Raw genomic sequence first — 17,255 nt, 5'->3', positions numbered from 1 at the left:
AAGAATCTCAGAGCATAATTTTGCCTGGAGTGCTGTGGAGTTTTTCTTTTTCAGTGGAGGGAAGGAGGTATGAAAGGAACTGCATTTGCTCTGTAGATAATTTGAATATTAATATAAAATAAAACAACAGAGTATTCAGTATTCGATGAAAAATCTAGGAGGCCTCCTGACTCCGGCACATACCAGAATAGTAGATTTGCACAACTAGATTCCAGAGGTCTGGAAAGGATAACTCAAATAATAAATCAACTTTATAATGAAGACAGGCCACTCTGCTGCAAAGGATTCCTTTCGTTTTATAACTTGTGCTGTTCTAAGTTTATCGGTGAGCTTCTCAGCAAGTGCCAATTACCTTATTACCATAACCTTATTACTAACAATTCTTAGTTACAGTCAGTCTTGCCATGAACAGTAGATTCCAAATCAGCAGCTCAGAGAGCTCATATCAAGTTCTGCATTTGTATTAAACAAACAAACTAGTCCTCAGGGAGAGAAATGATCAGCCCAGCTGTGTGTGTGTGCAGGTGTATCTGAAATACAGCAGTGCCCCCTGGTGGCAAAATGTTCCTGCTGCTGTTTCTTGTATTCTGTAACAACCAGTTGCTCAATGATTAGGCACGTGTGGCCTGGAGAGAGTCTTGGGGGCCAGAGAGAAAGCACCGGGAGGCTAAATTTGGCCCTCGGGCCCCCCCACTGCTTCTAACATCAGCCAAACACACTCAATTCAGTTCCGCTTGTTCTGTTGTTTTCCATCCTATGATGCCCAAGCATCCAAATGTTTCACCCAGTCGTCTCTATGGCAGCCTCGCTGGACTTGCAAATGGACATACTTAACTGCTTGACTTAAGGCCATTGCCTTAACAAAAGAACTTGTCTGTCTCTTCTTCTAGCGCCCAAACCTCACTGGATACAGGATTGCAGGCAAGGGTGCCAACTTTAATAAAATATGGGACAGGGGCAGGTTAGCTTTGCCCCACACAATCAATAATAAGATGCTGTACACACACAATTGGAATGGCAAAGCTCATCAACTGATTGTAGGGGGGGTTTCAAATATTTTATTGGGGCCCCCAAAGGGACATTGGCCCCTAGGGGTTGGCTCCTATGGTTGCAGGTTTGGAAGGGACCCCTAGGAACCATCTAGACTGACCCTCTGTGACACTAACAACAATTAAATAAACAAGGGGCAACCAGCCAGGCATAGCATGGTTACAGAGGCTCATGTCATCATTTCGACTCTCCAAAATACCTATTAACCTTTTCTACAACAAAATGGGGTTGGTTATTGCCAAACAAATGTGGACTAAGTGCCAGGGCAACAGAAGCAAGTGTGTTTTTTATCCCCGAGGGCCTGATGGTGCCGTGATTTAAGGACGTATAAAATGCACACATAGCTGGCAAACTATCCTTGTTGTTGTTGCTGGCATCTGTTGGTCTCAAGAGACAATGGAGTGCGCCTTCTGGGGTGAAGTCAAGCCAGTGTGTTAGCACTAAAGTAACCTCCCTGCACGGGACACGGGTGGCACTGTGGGTTAAACCACAGAGCTTAGGACTTGCCGATCAGAAGGTTGGCAGTTCAAATCCCCGTGATGGGGTGAGCTCCCATTGCTCGGTCCCAGCTCCTGCCAACCTAGCAGTTCGAAATCTCACCAGTGCGAGTAGATAAGTAGGTACCGCTGTGACGGGAAGGTAAACGGCATTTCCATGCGCTGCTCTGGTTCGCCAGAAATGGCTTAGTCATGCTGGTCACATGACCCGGAAGCTGTACGCTGGCTCCCTCGGCCAGTAAAGCGAGATGAGCGCCGCAACCCCAGAATCAGCCACAATTGGACCTAATGGTCAGGGGTCCCTTTACCTTTACCTAACCTCCCTGCACAAGCCTAGGCAGTGTGCATGGAGGTCTTGGGGTACCCAGATGCAGGGCCGTCTTATGAATATCCAGTGCTGTGGTGCAAAGCTCCCTCTAGCAAACCCCCCCCCCCATTCCTAGAGTTTTTTTAGGGAGGACGGCGCTGCTGGCGGGGCTGGAGGAGGCGGGCAGCGGCTGGAGGGCGGCTCCAGTGAGGAAGAGGCAGAGGCTGGACGCGGCACCCCCTGGCTCAGCTGGCCGCTTCGTGCCACGGTGGCCACGACAGGCGGAGGCTCTAGGCATGGCGCTGCTTCGGCGCGGCATGGCGGAGGCAGGCGAGGGCGGCAGGCTGATGCCAGGAGGTGCCACTTCCAGCCTCCGCCTCTTCCCTGGCGCCCTCCAGAACTTGGCGCCCTGGCACCCCACGCCACTAGCCTCTATGGGTAAGCCGCCCCTGCCCAGATGACAAGACCCCCACCCCTGTCTGAGCCTGGCTGATGTGGTCCAAAGGAAAGCAGAGCAATACAGTGGTCCCTCCGGTTAAGAACTTAATTCATTCCGGAGGTCCGTTCTTAACCTGAAACTGTTCTTAACCTGAAGCACCACTTTAGCTAATGGGGCCTCCTGCTGCCGCTGCCCAATTCCTGTTCTCATCCTGAAGCAAAGTTCTTAACCCGAGGTACTATTTCTGGGTTAGCGGAGTCTGTAACCTGAAGCTTCTGTAACCTGAAGCATATGTAACCTGAGGTACCACTGTATACGTTTGGCACCAAGAGTCGCCGGAAGGAGGAGTACAGGACGCCATCCTTAGGGATTCTGCTCTGGATTTGTGTAGGCTTCACTCCTTAGCCTTTCCTTCTCCTGAATATGTCCCGCAAGGCAGGAAAGGTTTAGGATCAGCTGTGGCACCTTCATATTGCACATAGAAATGAGTGCTTCACAATGGAAGCAATACTCATGGCTACCCAAAGGGGGCGCCATGTGAGACCAGCAAGTTCAGGGTTGAAAATAAACCAACTGCTCCAGCATCTAAGCATCTAAGACGGGCCTTTAATGAATTTGCCATGAGATGCGAGCTGTCACGTCAGCCCTGACCCACAGCTCACGACCTTTGCCCGCTGTGCTTCCCTGGTGTCGCTCAGCAGTTCCCAGGATGCCGAAGAAAGTTAGAAGCTGGCCATTGTCTGCAACAAATTCTTGCTTTTAAACAACGTGCCGGAGAAGCCTAAGAGGCCCTTTGCAAAGCAGAGAGTTTTCTCTGCACTGTGTCCTAAAGTGATCAGCTGGCATCTGGTACCCAGTGGGAACAGACTGAGGAGGCTGGGAGAAAAGCCCCCACCCCTTGGGTTGCTGGCCATCTGCGCTGTGTCTGGATTGCTAGAGAGGGACAGAGAAGAGAAAAGAAAGTGGCACCTTTAAATAGAAAAGGTGGAGATGGGAGGGAAGGAGGGAGGAGAGGGAGAGAGAGGAGGACACTGAAGGAAGCAGCGCTGCTTCTGCAGTGACCTCCACCAAGGCTGTAACATTGGAAATCCACCACGGCCACTTGCTATCCCGCGATGGCATCGGGCGCACGACGCAGCCCCCAAAGCAAACCTCTGGCATCAGAGGAACTAAGGGGGTAGAGAGGAACTCAGCAGCCCCCCTGCCTTGTTCTTGGAAGGGTTCCCTCCCCCTCTTCTCCTCCCCCCTCCCCATTTCTCTGCAGCAACAGCAGCCCATGGAACTGCGGAAGGAGCAGAGCAAAAGGATGGTGAGTAAGGCCGAGTGTCCCATCTGGAGGAAAGCCATGGGGATGGCAGGGACAGTGGCTGTGGGCACCCCACTAGGGAAAGAGATTGGGGTGGGGGAGCATAACCTGACCCGCTGGTGGCTTTCCAAGGAAACGGCTCAAAGATGGGCAGGGGGGATGTTGGTGGGTCACGTGTGGATCGCTTTTGGTTCAAAAACCTCACACATGGAGGGCTCTGCATGGGTCATATGGTGTGCATGGCTTTTCTGGGGCTTGGGGCAATTCTTGAGCACCCCAACTGCCGGGAGGGTTTAGGGGTCCCATGGCCCATCTCCCCCATTTTTTCCCAGTTCAGTGTGAGTGCTCCAACCGGATGTACAATGCACTGGTGAAAGGGATTATTATGGCCACCTAGGAGTTCCCTCACATAGTTTTGGTTGTTGTCACAAAGGAATGCCCCTTGCCTGCCAGCTTTTTGGCATTCCTGGGTCAGAGACTCATAGAGCTGGAAGGGGCTCCAAGAAGCATCTAGTCCAACCCCCTGTAATGCAGGAATCACAGTTAAAGTATCCCTAACTGAAGGGTCCCCCACGCCCAAGGTCTTCCAAGTTCTTCACCCATAAATATCAGATTATGGTCTGAGAATCGAGGGTGCAACTGCCTGCCCAGCTCAAAACTGCCCATTTTCCGCTCCACAGATCGCAATGAATCCTGACGTTGTGATGAAAAGATTCCACAAAGCTGGTTCCCTGAATAGAGAACAAGTGTTCTGCACATGCTCAGAGGCACTTCGTCTTTAGGTCCCGTTTCTAGGTGAAAATACATTCTGCACTTTGCACATGCTTTGGTGATGGTCTGAGGCACCACAGTTTTGAAGGCTGGTGGCCTTTAGTGGGCATGGGAGCTTGGGCTGACTCAGCTTTTTCATTACCTAGAGGGAGTGAAAAAATAGACAGCCCTGTGCCATGTACATTGGTGGATGCTTGTTGCAATTCATATCAAGAGCAGGAGCACAGCAGAACTAAGGGTGGCCAGATCTGTGGATTTCAATTACTCTCAGCTTTTGTTGCACAATTCTCTTAACATTTTTGCAAGCAATTTCTATTATTATAATGCTATTTTCACTAGTATTACTGCCACCACTATTATATTTATGACCTGCTCTTCACCATAAGTATGCATTGCCATAATATCCACATTTTTTGGCTGAAAAACCCACATTGCAGAATTCAGGAAATGTGAAGCGTTGAAAAGTAGCTGAGTTCTGGATTTGCACATTGTTCTGGAAAGTGCAAATCAGGTAGGCTCACACTAAAACGTGAAACCAACCCAATTCCCCACCATCCCTAAATATAACTAAGGGACCAAGTAAAGCTCAGGCGTTTGAGTGCTGCTGCTGCATTCCTCATCAGGTTAGCTATTAAACAAAAAAAGGGCAGGTTGGGGAGTAAAAAAAATCAGATGGTTTGGGTACAGAGAATGGATAATCTGCAGTCAATGAGAGCCTGAAAGTTGTGTCGGAAAGTTCAAGCTATTATCTTTTCATATCAGCACCACCCCTTTGGGGCTATCAGGAATATAGAAACCTGTTAGGTATCATTTGTCACAAAACAGGAAAAGGGTGAAGATAACTTTAAGGACATTTTCTATGAGTTTTTCCAGGTTTCTATGAGTTTTTCCAGGTTTTCCAGGCTAATTAGGCACAGCTGGTGATGTGTATAAAGAGAGAATAAGTTGCAGTTTGCAACTGCCTGCAGAAAGAGAACACCCACATGCTTTGTGTTTGTATAGCCATAATAAAACTCTTGTTTGAGTATTTTACATCAGTCTTGTGGTTCTGTCATCTGCCACCAGGGAAACTTCACCTCCAATAAAACCTGCCTTAGACTGAGTCAGACTCTTGGTCCATCCACCTCAGTATGCCTGACACTGACTGGCAGCAGCTTCCAGAGTCTCAGACAGGGGTCCTTCCTACCTGGAGATGCAAGGGACAAACGTAAGGTTCTACACATAGGCAGGAAGAACCAGATGCACAAATAGAGGATGGGGGACCCCTGGCTGGACAGAACATATTAAAAGGTCTTAGTAGACCACAAGCTTAACATACGACAACAGCAGCAGCAAAACAAGCTAATGCCATTCTAGGCTGCATCAACAAGAAAACAGCATCCAGATCAAGGGAAGCCATAGTGCCGCTCTGTTCTGCCTTGGTCAAACCCCACTTGGAACCCTGAGTCCAGCTGTGGGCACCACAGTTTAAGGAGGATATTGACAAGTTGGAGGGTGACCAGGATGATCAAGGGCCCGGAAACCAAGCTTTATGAGAAACAATGATTGCAAGGCATTCACAAGAGCCCTGATGGACGAGGCCCATCTAGTCCAGCATCCTGTTCTCGCAGGGGCCATCCAGAGCCCTGGGGCAAGGCTGCAAGCAGGACCTGAGCACTGGAGCACAGCTCTCCCTCCCTGTGGTTTCCAGAAACCAGTCCTCAGAAGCGTTACTGCCTCCAACCGTGGCAGCAAAGCATAGCCATCATAGCTAGTAGCCATCAATAGCCTTGTCCTCCATGAATCTGTCCCCATCCTCTTTTAAAGACATCCAAGCTGGTGACCGCTACTGGATCCTGTGGGAGGGAGTTCCGTAGTTTAACGATGTGCCCACATGAAGGACTTTCCTTTTGGCTGCATTGGATGTTTACCATCTAGTGTTATGAGAGTGGGGGGAAATCTCTCTTCGCTTTCTCCATGCCATGTATCGCTGCTTGCCTTTCCTCTAAACTAAGAAGCCTCAGACAACCACAATCTTTCTTCATTGAGGAGTCTCTCTCTATCCCCTTGATAATTTTGGTTTTCCTTTTCTGGACCTGTTCCATCTCTCAGTATATTTTTTTCCTTTGAGGTTGAAGTGAGCAGAGCAACATAGCTATGTCTGCATTTGGGAGGGTGTGTCTATCCTCTTGCAGGGTTTCCCGCTTCCCTTTGTTATAAGAAAAAACTGCTCCTTTATCCCTTATGGATATCCAAGAGCCCGTATAGAGTCCTTATGTAGGTTTTCTATCAGTAGGAGAAAATAACAGAGGCCAGCCAGAGAATATTGAGAAGCAAAGCAGCTAATAAGCATGATCTTTATTAAACTGTTGCAACAGGGTCCCCAACTTCCCCATGCAGGAAGGGAGGAGAGGAACGCCAAACATTGGTGTGCAAGCTCTTATATAGGCTTTTGAAATTGCCTATCCAGTAGCTCAAGACCAACCCCCAAAACATCATACATACGACACAGAAAAAGGTGGTCCCCAGCAGAAATTTGAGTGTGTTGCTTCTCTCCTGTCTGCCAGGATACCAAATAATTCCTTATCTGATGGCCATTCCTTTCAGATGGTAAATACTTAGTTCCTGAATCTCTTACGCATAGTGTGCTCAGTTTAGCAGATACTTGCCAGACTGTATTTACAGGGAGTTGTAAGCCCCTACAGTCCAAAGACAATTGGAAAGCTTTTCCCATTTCCTCCCACCTTGCAGATAAATATTTGAGGTCAATTTGGAAGAGTCAAAATGGCTTCAGGATTGTTCTCCTGTACTATTTCAGACACGTGGTTTATATACTTATGTGTTTGCCTTGTACATTTATGAACATTCATTATATATATATAAAAGACCTTAGAATTCCTGTAACACCTGCTCATTTCAGCCCAGCATTTGATGAGGATTCGCAGCCACTGGAACTCTTATCAGGAAACATCCCTGGCAAAGGAGGAGGCAGGTGGGAAGGAAAAGAGGTATCCCCTTTGCATGCTTGGATACCCACTGGGAGCTGCTGGAAATAGCTCAGGGCCTGTCTTGTTCCTCTTATCTCAGGCTTCTCTCCATTGTTCCTCCGGCTGCACTCAATAAATCAGCGGCTGGCTAGCTAGAAACCACAGCAGCTAAGCTAAAAATAAGCGCCAGTGTGGGCAGGTAGCGTGAAGTGTCTGCGACAAAACCTCAAGGATGGGCATTGCATTTTAATTGGGAGTCTATTAATTTTTTCCTTCAACAGGATGGGTAGTTTAGGAACTGGGGAAGACACAAAGAGGTATCTGATTATTGAATGTAGGAAGGAAGCACCCTTCCAGGAAACCTTGCAACAGATCTCCAGGGCATCAGGCTTTCTTCCCCCTCAGGCTTTGCATGCACAGGGTCCCGAGTTCAATTCCCAATGCCATCTCCCCGACTGAAAACCAAGTGAGATGCTGCCGGTCAGAGTAGGCAGTGCTGAGTTAGACAGACCGACAGGACGTAAAATTTAATAAATAAAAAAATTAGTAAAATTGATAAGAAAATAATCGCTGCTTCCTGTAGCAGCAAGTTCCAAAGTTTAACTATTACATTGCATATGAAGAAGTGTGTTCTGTTGCCTGTCACAAATCTTCCAGCGTTCAGCTTCATGGGATGTCCACAAGTTCTAGTGTTCTGAGACACAAAACTTTCCTCTGTCCACTTCTGCCATCCCATGCCATGGCAGGTCCAGGCACTCTGGGAGGAAACCAATTTTCTAAATCTGTTTCAGTTAGGGTTTATTAGGCCTCATTTTGGCACAGGAACTGCTTTGGTCACCTTGTATGATGCCCTCTGTCGGAAGAGAGATGGGGAAATATGTCCCCGTTAATTTTCCTCGACCTCTCTGCAGCTTTCAATACTGTCGAGCATGGTATCCTGAAGCGTTTGATTTGGGGGTAACATGGCACTGCTTTGCAGTGATTCTGGTCCTACTTGGATGGCCATTTCCGGAGGGAAATGCTTGGCGAGTGCTCTCCAGCCTAGTGGAGCCTTCAATATGGGGTTCCTTAGGGTTCCATTTTATCCCCCGTGCTGTTTAACATCTACCTGAAACTGCTGAGTGGGGTCTTTTGGAATTCTGAAGCATGTTGTCAGCAATATGGTGATGGCACACAGCTCTGCTTTTCCTTTACATCTGCAGGTGAGGCAGTGGAAGTGCTGGACTGGATGAGAGCCAACAAGATGAAGCTCAGTCCAGATAAGCCTGAGGCACTGTTACTGGGCAGTTCCCTAGACCAGATGGATGAGAGGTTGCCTGCTTTTGATGGGGTTACAAGCAGGTTCACAGCTTGAGGGTACTTCTAGATCCTTTGTTGTCGCTTGAGGTCAGGTGGTCTCTGTGGTATGGAGCACCTTCAATCAGCTTCGGCTGGTGGCCCAGCTGTACCCTTACCTGGAGAGGAGCAGCCTAATGTCTGCCGTTTGAGCATATTACACCGATCCTGGCCCCATTGCATTAGCTGCTAATTAGTTTCCGGGCCCAATTCAAAGTGCTCTTTGGAACCTAACAAAGCCTTAGATGGCTCAGGAGCGCAATACCTCAGGGATCACCTCTCCCCATATGAACCAACACGGACCCTGCATTCATCATCTGAGGCCCTTCTTCGTTTGACTCATCCACATGAGGTCCAGACGGTGGTAACACAAAGACGAGCCTTTTCTGCAGTGGCTCCCTGCTTGTGGAATCTTCTTCCCTGGGAGGCTCATCTGGCGCCTGTTATATAACTTTAGGCACCAGGAGAATCATTTTTTATTCCCTACAGTGGAGGGTTTTGTTTGTTACTATGTTATGTATTTTTGTGTTTTGCTATTGCACACCTCCCTGTGATCCTCCAGCGAAGGCTGGTAAAGAAATTTATGAAACAAATAAATTTATACACTTCCAGCATGCCACCTCCTACTTGCCTTTTCTCTAAACAAAAAAATAAAAATTTAAAAATCCCCAATTTGTTGGATACTGTCCCAAGAGATGATTATGATTATTATAAAAATGTGTCCCTTAGGACCTAAAGTTTTAAGTCAAAATTCCAGCAAACATAAAAGTTAAATTCACCAGATACTGATTTTCAGGCAACATGTTAAAATACCCCCGGAAGGAGGGAGCAGGGTGGTAGTGGTGGAAATGGCAATTATACTAAGCCGATCTATATTCTGTCCCCACTGCAGGTTCTTGGGCTTTGCTCTCCTTCTTCAGTGCTTTAAGAGGCACTAAAACTGCCCTGAAGAGAAAAGAAATGTGTGGGCTGTGAACTGTCCCCCTGGAGGCCAGATAAACCACAGAGAAATCCTTGAGAAGGCACCATCTTGGCCACTGACTGAAATGTGTGTTCCTGATGTGGCCACAACATTAGAACTACATTAAGTAGACAAATCTCTTCTATTTAATAGAGTATTTGGGACTGGAAATACAAAGATCAAAGACAAGGGATTCTGGACCTCCCAAAGAGAGGTCTCACCTGGCAGCAAGGTGTAGCTGGTCAGCTGACCCAACAGAAAGGACACCTTGCCACCATTCGATTTGGAGCAGAGTTGGGTAGCTCAAGCTCTGTCTGAACAAGGGAACCATGCCCTATACTTGCCAGATTTGCCCCAGTCTTGGAAGAGAAGGGCTTCCCTGGGAACTGGTAGGGGTCCAGCCCGATTGGGAACCCCACATTCAACTAGGATCCGTGTATCTGTTTGGGGCATTACACCATCTCCATCTCGGGAAAGCTTGACACTGGCCCAATGAACACCACCACCACCCAGATGAAGCTCAGCAAGATGGTGGGTTCTGGGCTACCCACCACATCCAACCAAAGTCAATGGAAACCCAACGGTCTAGAGGAGCTCTTGTCCAATGGGGGGACCTCCAATGGCAGTGTTCTGGGAGAGGAGGTCTTCCAACTGCCCACTTTCTCTACTGCAGCCAAAGTCCGCGTTGCCATAACGGTGGTCCTCTTCTTCTCTTCCGCCTGCTTCAACATTGCTGTGCTCTGGACTGTCACCCAGAAGTACCAGCGTAGGCCTCACCTCCGGATTCTCCTCATGAACTTGGCGGCTGCCGATCTCCTGGTGACCTTTGTGGTGATGCCTTTGGATGCAGCATGGAACGTCACTGTCCAGTGGTATGCCGGCGACCTGGCATGCCGGTTTCTCATGTTCCTCAAACTTGTGGCCATGTACGCCTCGGCCTTCGTTACTGTGGTGATCAGCCTGGACCGCAGGGCAGCCATCTTGCACCCGCTCAGTGTCAGTGAGGCCAAGAGGAAGAATAAGGTCATGTTGTCTGTAGCCTGGGTCTTGAGTTTGGTTCTGGCATTACCTCAGGTAGGTGCTATTTATTTTATTGGCACATATTTATGCATTATATGCATTTATATCCCATCCTTTTCTCCAAGGAGCTCAAGGTGGCAAATTCAGTTCTTCCCGCTTCTCGTTTAATCTCCACAACAACCCTGTGAGGTAGGTTAGGAAGACCTTGGCGGTCAGGGATCTCATTGGCCACTGTGACGACAAGATGGCGGACTAGGTGGGCCCTTGGCCTGATCCAGCAGGTTTCATCTTATGCTCACTGGTGCAATGCTGGTTGTTGTCCAGTGCTATTTTCTCCGGATTTTAAAATAAAAAGGAAGTATATAGCTTTTCTCCAAGAGGGAATTGACATTGAATTATATATGAATTATTTGCACCTAAAAACAACCCATAGATAATGGGACAATAAAGAATTATCATAAAGCCAAACTCAGGGTGCCTTCAGACGTGTGACACTGGACGTCGCTAGTCTCCTACGCTTTCCGCAATGCCTGCTTCTCTTCCCCCACAAAAACAGCATGAAAGATCCACATGCTGGTATCCTGCCCCAGATTCTGTCACCTTGCTCCCACGATTTTCCGGATGAAGGGGGGCTGTAAATGCATTTTTCCCCCTGCCACCAAATCCAATGGAAATGGATGCTAAGCATTGCTACATGTCCCATTAATTTTCCAGATGTGGCTTTTACGGTTGTGTGAAAGCCAAATATAATCTGGGAATTAACAGTTGGGGAAATGGAATTAACTGCTGTGTGAATGCAGCCACTACCTTGAGATGCCTGCTGGATTTTTTTAGATGATTGAGCACTCTGATGGATCTCTCTCTCTCTCTCCCCCACGGTCCCGTCTCCAGGTGTTTGTCTTCCACACTGTCAGCCGGTCTCAGCCCACCTACTTCATCCAATGCGCCACCGTAGGGAGCTTCCAGGCTCACTGGCAGGAGACCCTTTACAATATGTTCACTTTCTCCTGCCTCTTTCTCCTGCCGCTGCTAATCATGGTCCTTTGCTACTCCCGCATCTTCGTGGAGATCTCGAGAAAGATGAAGAAAGCTTGCGGTGAGGTTAACCTGCAATGCGCCAATTATCCTCCTGATATACCTCCCCAGAAGGGGTGGGTGAAGGAGCGTTACTTTTGGCTTTTTTTAAAAAAAAAGACTAATAAGTCTAATAAATAAGATGGTGCTGTCTCATCAGCCCCATTCAGCATTGTCCTTGGTCAGGGTTGATGGGAGCTGAAGTCTAAGGATCTGTGGCTCCGGAGAGGTCCGGAGGATGGCCTTCTCTGCAGTGGCTCCCCATCTGTGGAATGCTCTCCCCAGGGAAGTTTGCCTGGCATCTTCATTATACACCTTTAAGCACCAGGCATGGCCAAACTTGGCCCTACAGATGTTTTGGGACTACAATTCCCATCATCCCTGACCATTGGTCCTGTTAGCTAGGGATGATGGGAGTTGTAGTCCCAAAACAGCTGGAGGGCCAAGTTTGGCCATGCCTGCACCAGACAAAAGTGTTCCTTTTTAACTAGGCCTTTGGTTGATTTGATTGACATCCTGTGCCCTTGTAATATGTGGGGTTTTTTGGTGGGGGTTTTATTGGGTTGTTTTTCTTTTCATTATATATTTTGTAGCTTGTTTATTTTGATTTTGTTCTGAGACCTCTGGGTATAGGGCGGTACACAAATTCAATAAATAAATAAATAAATGTTCATAAGAACATAAGAAGAGTGTGCTGGGTCAGGCCAGCTGCCCATCTAGTCCAGCATCCTGTTCCCACAGTGGCCAACCAGAAACCTGGGGGAACTGGAAAGCAGGACCCGAGCACCACAGCGCCCTCCCCTCCTGCAATTGGTGGAGGTAGAGCACAGCCATCAAGGCTAATAATAATAATAACTAATTTTTATTTATACCCCGCCCTCCCCGGCCAGAGCCGGGCTCAGGGTGGCTAACACCAGTAAAATTACAATTAAAACATAATGGGGGGACGACAAGTTAAAATACAAGTTAAAATGCAGCCTCATTTTAATAATAGCCCATAGATCAAAACCATAAGGGGAGGGAAACATAAGGGCCAGACTGAGTAGCCATTGATAAGCCCTCTCCTCCCTGTTTATTTGTATGCCGCCTTTAAACAATGCTCAAGGCGGTTACAAAAATAGAACAGAAGCAGTCATAAGCAAGAAATAAAACTATCAAAGCATACACAAGAAAATCAAACAACTCACCCCCCATAAGTTCTAAAAATAAAGGTGCAAATTTTAGTATCAATTAAGCATCTCCAACTGTGACCCCAACAAAAACCCGCAACAATTCTGGGTCCAGAGATGGAGAGAAGAAAAAGTCCCTACCAGAGAAGAATGGCAGGTCATATTGATGGATTATGCCAAAATGGCCAAAATGATTGGAAGAATCAGAAATCAGGAAGAGCAAAATTTTAACAAGGAATGGGGGAAATTCGTAAGTTACCTTAAAAACCATTGTAAAGAGTTAAAAATTGTTAGTAGGACTGGAATATCACTTGTAGTTTAATGGTGAATCTTGGACACAATGGAGAGGTAATATATTTTGGATTATCATAAAAGATGCAGGAGGAAATGACTAGCAATAGGACCCACAAAGGGGAGGAGGGAAGTCCAAGAAATTCCTTGGAATCTTGTTTTTATGTTGTAAGTTGGACATGTGACTGTAAAATTTTAATTTGAAAAACAAAATGAATGTGTTTTTTTAAAAAAAAAAACCCTCAACAATACCCCACCCCAAGAGCCCAGAGGCATCTAAGATCAGGCATCCCCAACCTGTGGCCCTCCAGATATTTCGGCCTACAACTCCCATGATCCCTAACAGGACCAGTGGTCAGGGATGATGGGAATTGTAGTCCAAAACATCTGGAAGGCCGAAGGTTGGGGATGCCTGATCTAAGATGGCTTCTGGTTCTTTGGCAGCCTCAACATTTGTAGCTGGAGTCAGGCAGGCAGGGACCTGCTCTCCCAGCAAGGTGGAAGGAGGCCAGCAAGGCAGGGAGCAGGTCTTGCAGGACTCACAGCCAAGATGTTCCCCAACTCCCTAACTCCCCTCTCCCAGACCCTTTACTTTTTGCCTCTCACCAATGTCTTACTCCTCCTCCAGCTTCACCAAAGTCCAGGGAGTTCCACCTCCGCCGCTCCTACAACAACATTCCTCGGGTGCGCATGCGCACCCTCAAGATGTCTGCCGTCATTGTCCTGACTTTCGTCGTCTGCTGGACTCCTTACTACCTGCTCGGCCTGTGGTACTGGTTCTCCCCAGAGATGCTGACCAGGGAGCAGGTGCCCCCATCCCTCAGCCACATTCTCTTCCTCTTTGGCCTCTTCAACGCGTGCCTTGACCCCCTGATCTATGGCTTCTTCGCTATGCACTTCCGGACGGAGAGCGGGCAGGCCTGCTGCTGCCCTCGGAGGGAAAAGGAGATGGAGGGAGCTTCCGTGCTCACCGGCTCCTTCCGAGCTTCCACCATCAGTGGGGGAGCTGCCAGGCAGCTGAGGGAGCCCAAGAAGCACAAGCCGGAATCGGCGCTGGCGAGGGTCAAAAAGCTGGGGTTGAAGAGGAAGAAGATGGCGGAGAGCTTCATTTGAACACATAGATAAAACATGGTCCATTACCTCACTTGCTGGGATTTGCTTTCACTGCTGGGAGTTGGGTGGAAGGCCGGCACTACTGTTCGACAAAGTGATGCAGCTGCCTCATGTGCCAGTTATTCAGAGGCAGAGGTGTTGGGGGACGGAGCTGCCAGTCCCAACCAGCTCAGTCAACTTCTGCACAAGGAAGGTAGGCGACATATTGTCCTTTGCTACAGGTGGCAAATTGTCTTGGTGGCTGGTTGCAGCCTGATTCGAGCTCAGGAGGAGCTTCCATGGCAAGTCAACACTCCAAATCTCTGACCAACAAATACAGAATATTTTCTCAATGAGGGATTCTCTCTCTTGTCCTTTATTTCTCTTCTAGTGTTGCAGCTATGGAAAAAGGCAGTTGCCCAGGAATAGTAATATGGTACAATCACATCTTATGCCCATTTAACTTGCCTCCCGATTTATGCTGTGCTGTAGGAGGCTTAGTTTGGTCAGAAGCGAGTATGCACTTTCAGAGTTAATACAAAATGCATTACTTCTGGTAAATGAGCCACCACAACCGCTAGAGGGCTATGAAAATTTGTTTCTTGGGCTTTTGCCCATGTACTATCTGAAACCAGATAGTTGCCAGATGTGATTCCCCCCTCCCAGCTCTCCTACCCTGCTAAAGTAGCCCTGTCCTCCATGAATTTGTCCAAACCTCTTCCGGAGCCATCTAGGTTGGTGGCCATCCCTGACACCAGTGGGAGTCCCATAGCTTAACACTGAGCTGCATAGCTAACCTCCAGAAACGTCAGATTTAGGATAGTGAGCTGAGGGGTTGCAGAATGGAAAGTGAGAGGGCAGAGGGAATGAAAATAAGAAATATGTAGGGGGAGGCACCAAATTTTGTCAGCAATTTTGCCATATTACCGAAGTCCACCCCTGCCTCCAGTTTCTCCTGGGAATAAAATGCCTGGAGGCTTTGCCCTTTGCTGAGACTATTGCTTCTCAACTTTACTCTCCTCCTCCTCCTCCTCATTGCTGTGCTGCCTCAGAACCTCCATGGGTTCTTGAATCCTCTGCAGCATCCTAGCCTTTCCTGACCTCTCTCCCTGCAGCCCCATCTGCTCTAAGGATTGCATCCCTTCCTCCTTCAGGATCCTAGCTCCAGCCACCTGCAACTCACCCAAGTCCTCTGCTGGCTCTTGCCCTGCTGACACAGGCAGCTGCAGGAACAGGTCAACTGACAATGGCACAAGCTGCCTTGGGAAGTGGAAAGCTCTCCTTCATTGGTCGTGTTGAACACCTCTCACCATCTGGAAGTACCTGCTGCATGTGTCCTGAAATCTGCTTCCCAGCAATTTAGAACCAGACTGATCTTTCTTCATTCTAGCTGTCTTTTAGGAGATGCTGTCACTTCAATCAAGCATGGAACAGGAGACATGTCTAGATCCCTTCCTGCTAATGAACATGGTTTTGGTCTAATAAAGCCACAGCCCCACCCAGTGGCCAAAGGCTACCTGTGACACCTCAGTGAAGCAGCTGTTCATCAACAGCTTATCCATAAAACCATAAGAAAGGGATCCCAGAGTCATCTAGTTCAATCCTCTGCAATGCAGGAATCACAGCTCTTGGGGGATAAGACTGTGTACCACCTCCAGTATCAGAGGGGATACACCCCTGAATACCATCTGCTGACTGTTAAGTCTAGCAGTAACAAGAGACCAATACCTTTGTTAGGGACTGAAATCACAAGAGAATGAGCTTTCAAGTTCAACACAAAAGAAAAGGCAGGGGCACAGAGTGACGGGAGAGAAAAGGATGCAGGCATGCGTGTGATGAAAACGCTCCCCAGCTAAGAATTGTGCCGTTGTTCTAAAAATGAAAAACAAGGGGTGTTGCTCAAGTCTTTGTTAAAAGCCATGATTGGCGGACAGGGATCTTACACGGCACCAAAGGCTGTAAGAGGCAAGAGAAGCAAGGACTATTCTCCCTTGGAAAATCTATGCCCCAGGAGCAATGACTCTTCGACTCTAGAATCAAGGGTTTTCCCTTCATACCTAGTCCTTCTCTTCGATAGCTTCTTCTCCCCACTTGGTATCCAGCCTGAAGGTAAATCTGAGGGCTGTGGAAAATCACTCACTTCTTCAGTTTTTGGTTGACAACAATGAAAAGGCATTACTTTATGGCTGCTTTCAGAGTTTTCTCCCAGTGGACCAGCAGGCTCAAGAGACTGCCAGAAGAAAAAGAAAATGCTCCACAAATTAGGCTGATGAATCTTTTCCCTGACAGATTTTCTGCCTTGAATGAGATGACAAGAGGACCACTGTGGTGTTGTGCTTAGGGCATCAGACTAGGCCCTGGGAGACCAGGGTTCAAATCCTCACTCGATTATGAAGTTCTCTAGGTGGCCTTGGGCCCAGCCAATCAGCCTAAACTACCTTACTAGGTTGTTGAGAGGCTACAAGGGGAACAGAAGAAATAAACATGCCACCTTGTGCTCCTTAGAGGAAAGGTTAGATAAAAATGTAATAAAATAGAAATGAATGCACAAATGAGATGAGGGCAGCTGTGGACATTGTGCGCAGCCTTGTTTTGAACAAATATTGTCCTACTTCTGGCAGCCAGGATGAAGTGTGGTGGGCAGGCAGAATATTATGGGGGTCTTAAAGTCTTACCCCCTTGGTTCCAGCCCATTCTCTCTGGCTCTGTAACCAAAAGCTTTTTTAAAAAAATGCACCGGAAAAGTAGCGGGAAAGAAATGAAAACCTGCTAGATCTACACAAACTTGCGTGACATAAACATGTGGAGCCCCAGTGCTTTTTCCCCCCCTGGGGCCTTTGATGCGCCACAAAGGACTTACGTAGACAAGTGTGAGCAGGCTAGTAACATTTCAGACTGATAAAAAAGGCTAGTTTGGGGATTTTTATGGATGCTCTTGACAATCCAACCACAAAAGAGGCTAACAGCCCAGCAAAGG

The 17,255-nt window shown here is 47.8% G+C and overlaps 2 protein-coding genes across 4 annotated transcripts in view; one reads left to right on the top strand and one right to left on the bottom strand.

Annotated features, from left to right (window-relative positions):
- Nucleotides 1-17,255, bottom strand: part of LOC307204982 (ras-related and estrogen-regulated growth inhibitor-like protein) — a 226,159-nt gene that overhangs the window by 141,127 nt on the left and 67,777 nt on the right. The window lies entirely within an intron of this gene.
- Nucleotides 2,728-15,899, top strand: LOC307204848 (gonadotropin-releasing hormone II receptor-like). 3 transcript variants are annotated; one of them, XM_079956899.1, is made up of 5 exons: nt 2,728-3,602; nt 4,280-4,381; nt 9,564-10,706; nt 11,544-11,748; nt 13,815-15,899. In XM_079956899.1, the coding sequence occupies exons 3-5, from the start codon at nt 10,125-10,127 to the stop codon at nt 14,297-14,299; spliced, it is 1,272 nt and encodes a 423-aa protein (XP_079813025.1). In that variant the 5' UTR covers nt 2,728-3,602; nt 4,280-4,381; nt 9,564-10,124; the 3' UTR covers nt 14,300-15,899. The 3 variants fall into 3 exon arrangements, with proteins under 3 accessions (XP_079813025.1, XP_079813023.1, XP_079813024.1); XM_079956897.1 differs by lacking the exon at nt 4,280-4,381; XM_079956898.1 differs by lacking the exons at nt 2,728-3,602; nt 4,280-4,381 and adding an exon at nt 6,996-7,341.

Source organism: Podarcis cretensis (assembly GCF_951804945.1).
Source record: "Podarcis cretensis genome assembly, chromosome: 16".
NCBI classification, from domain to species: Eukaryota; Metazoa; Chordata; class Lepidosauria; order Squamata; family Lacertidae; genus Podarcis; species Podarcis cretensis.
The sequence above is the reverse complement of the archived record's forward strand: the minus strand, read 5'-3'. Positions and strand labels throughout refer to the sequence as shown.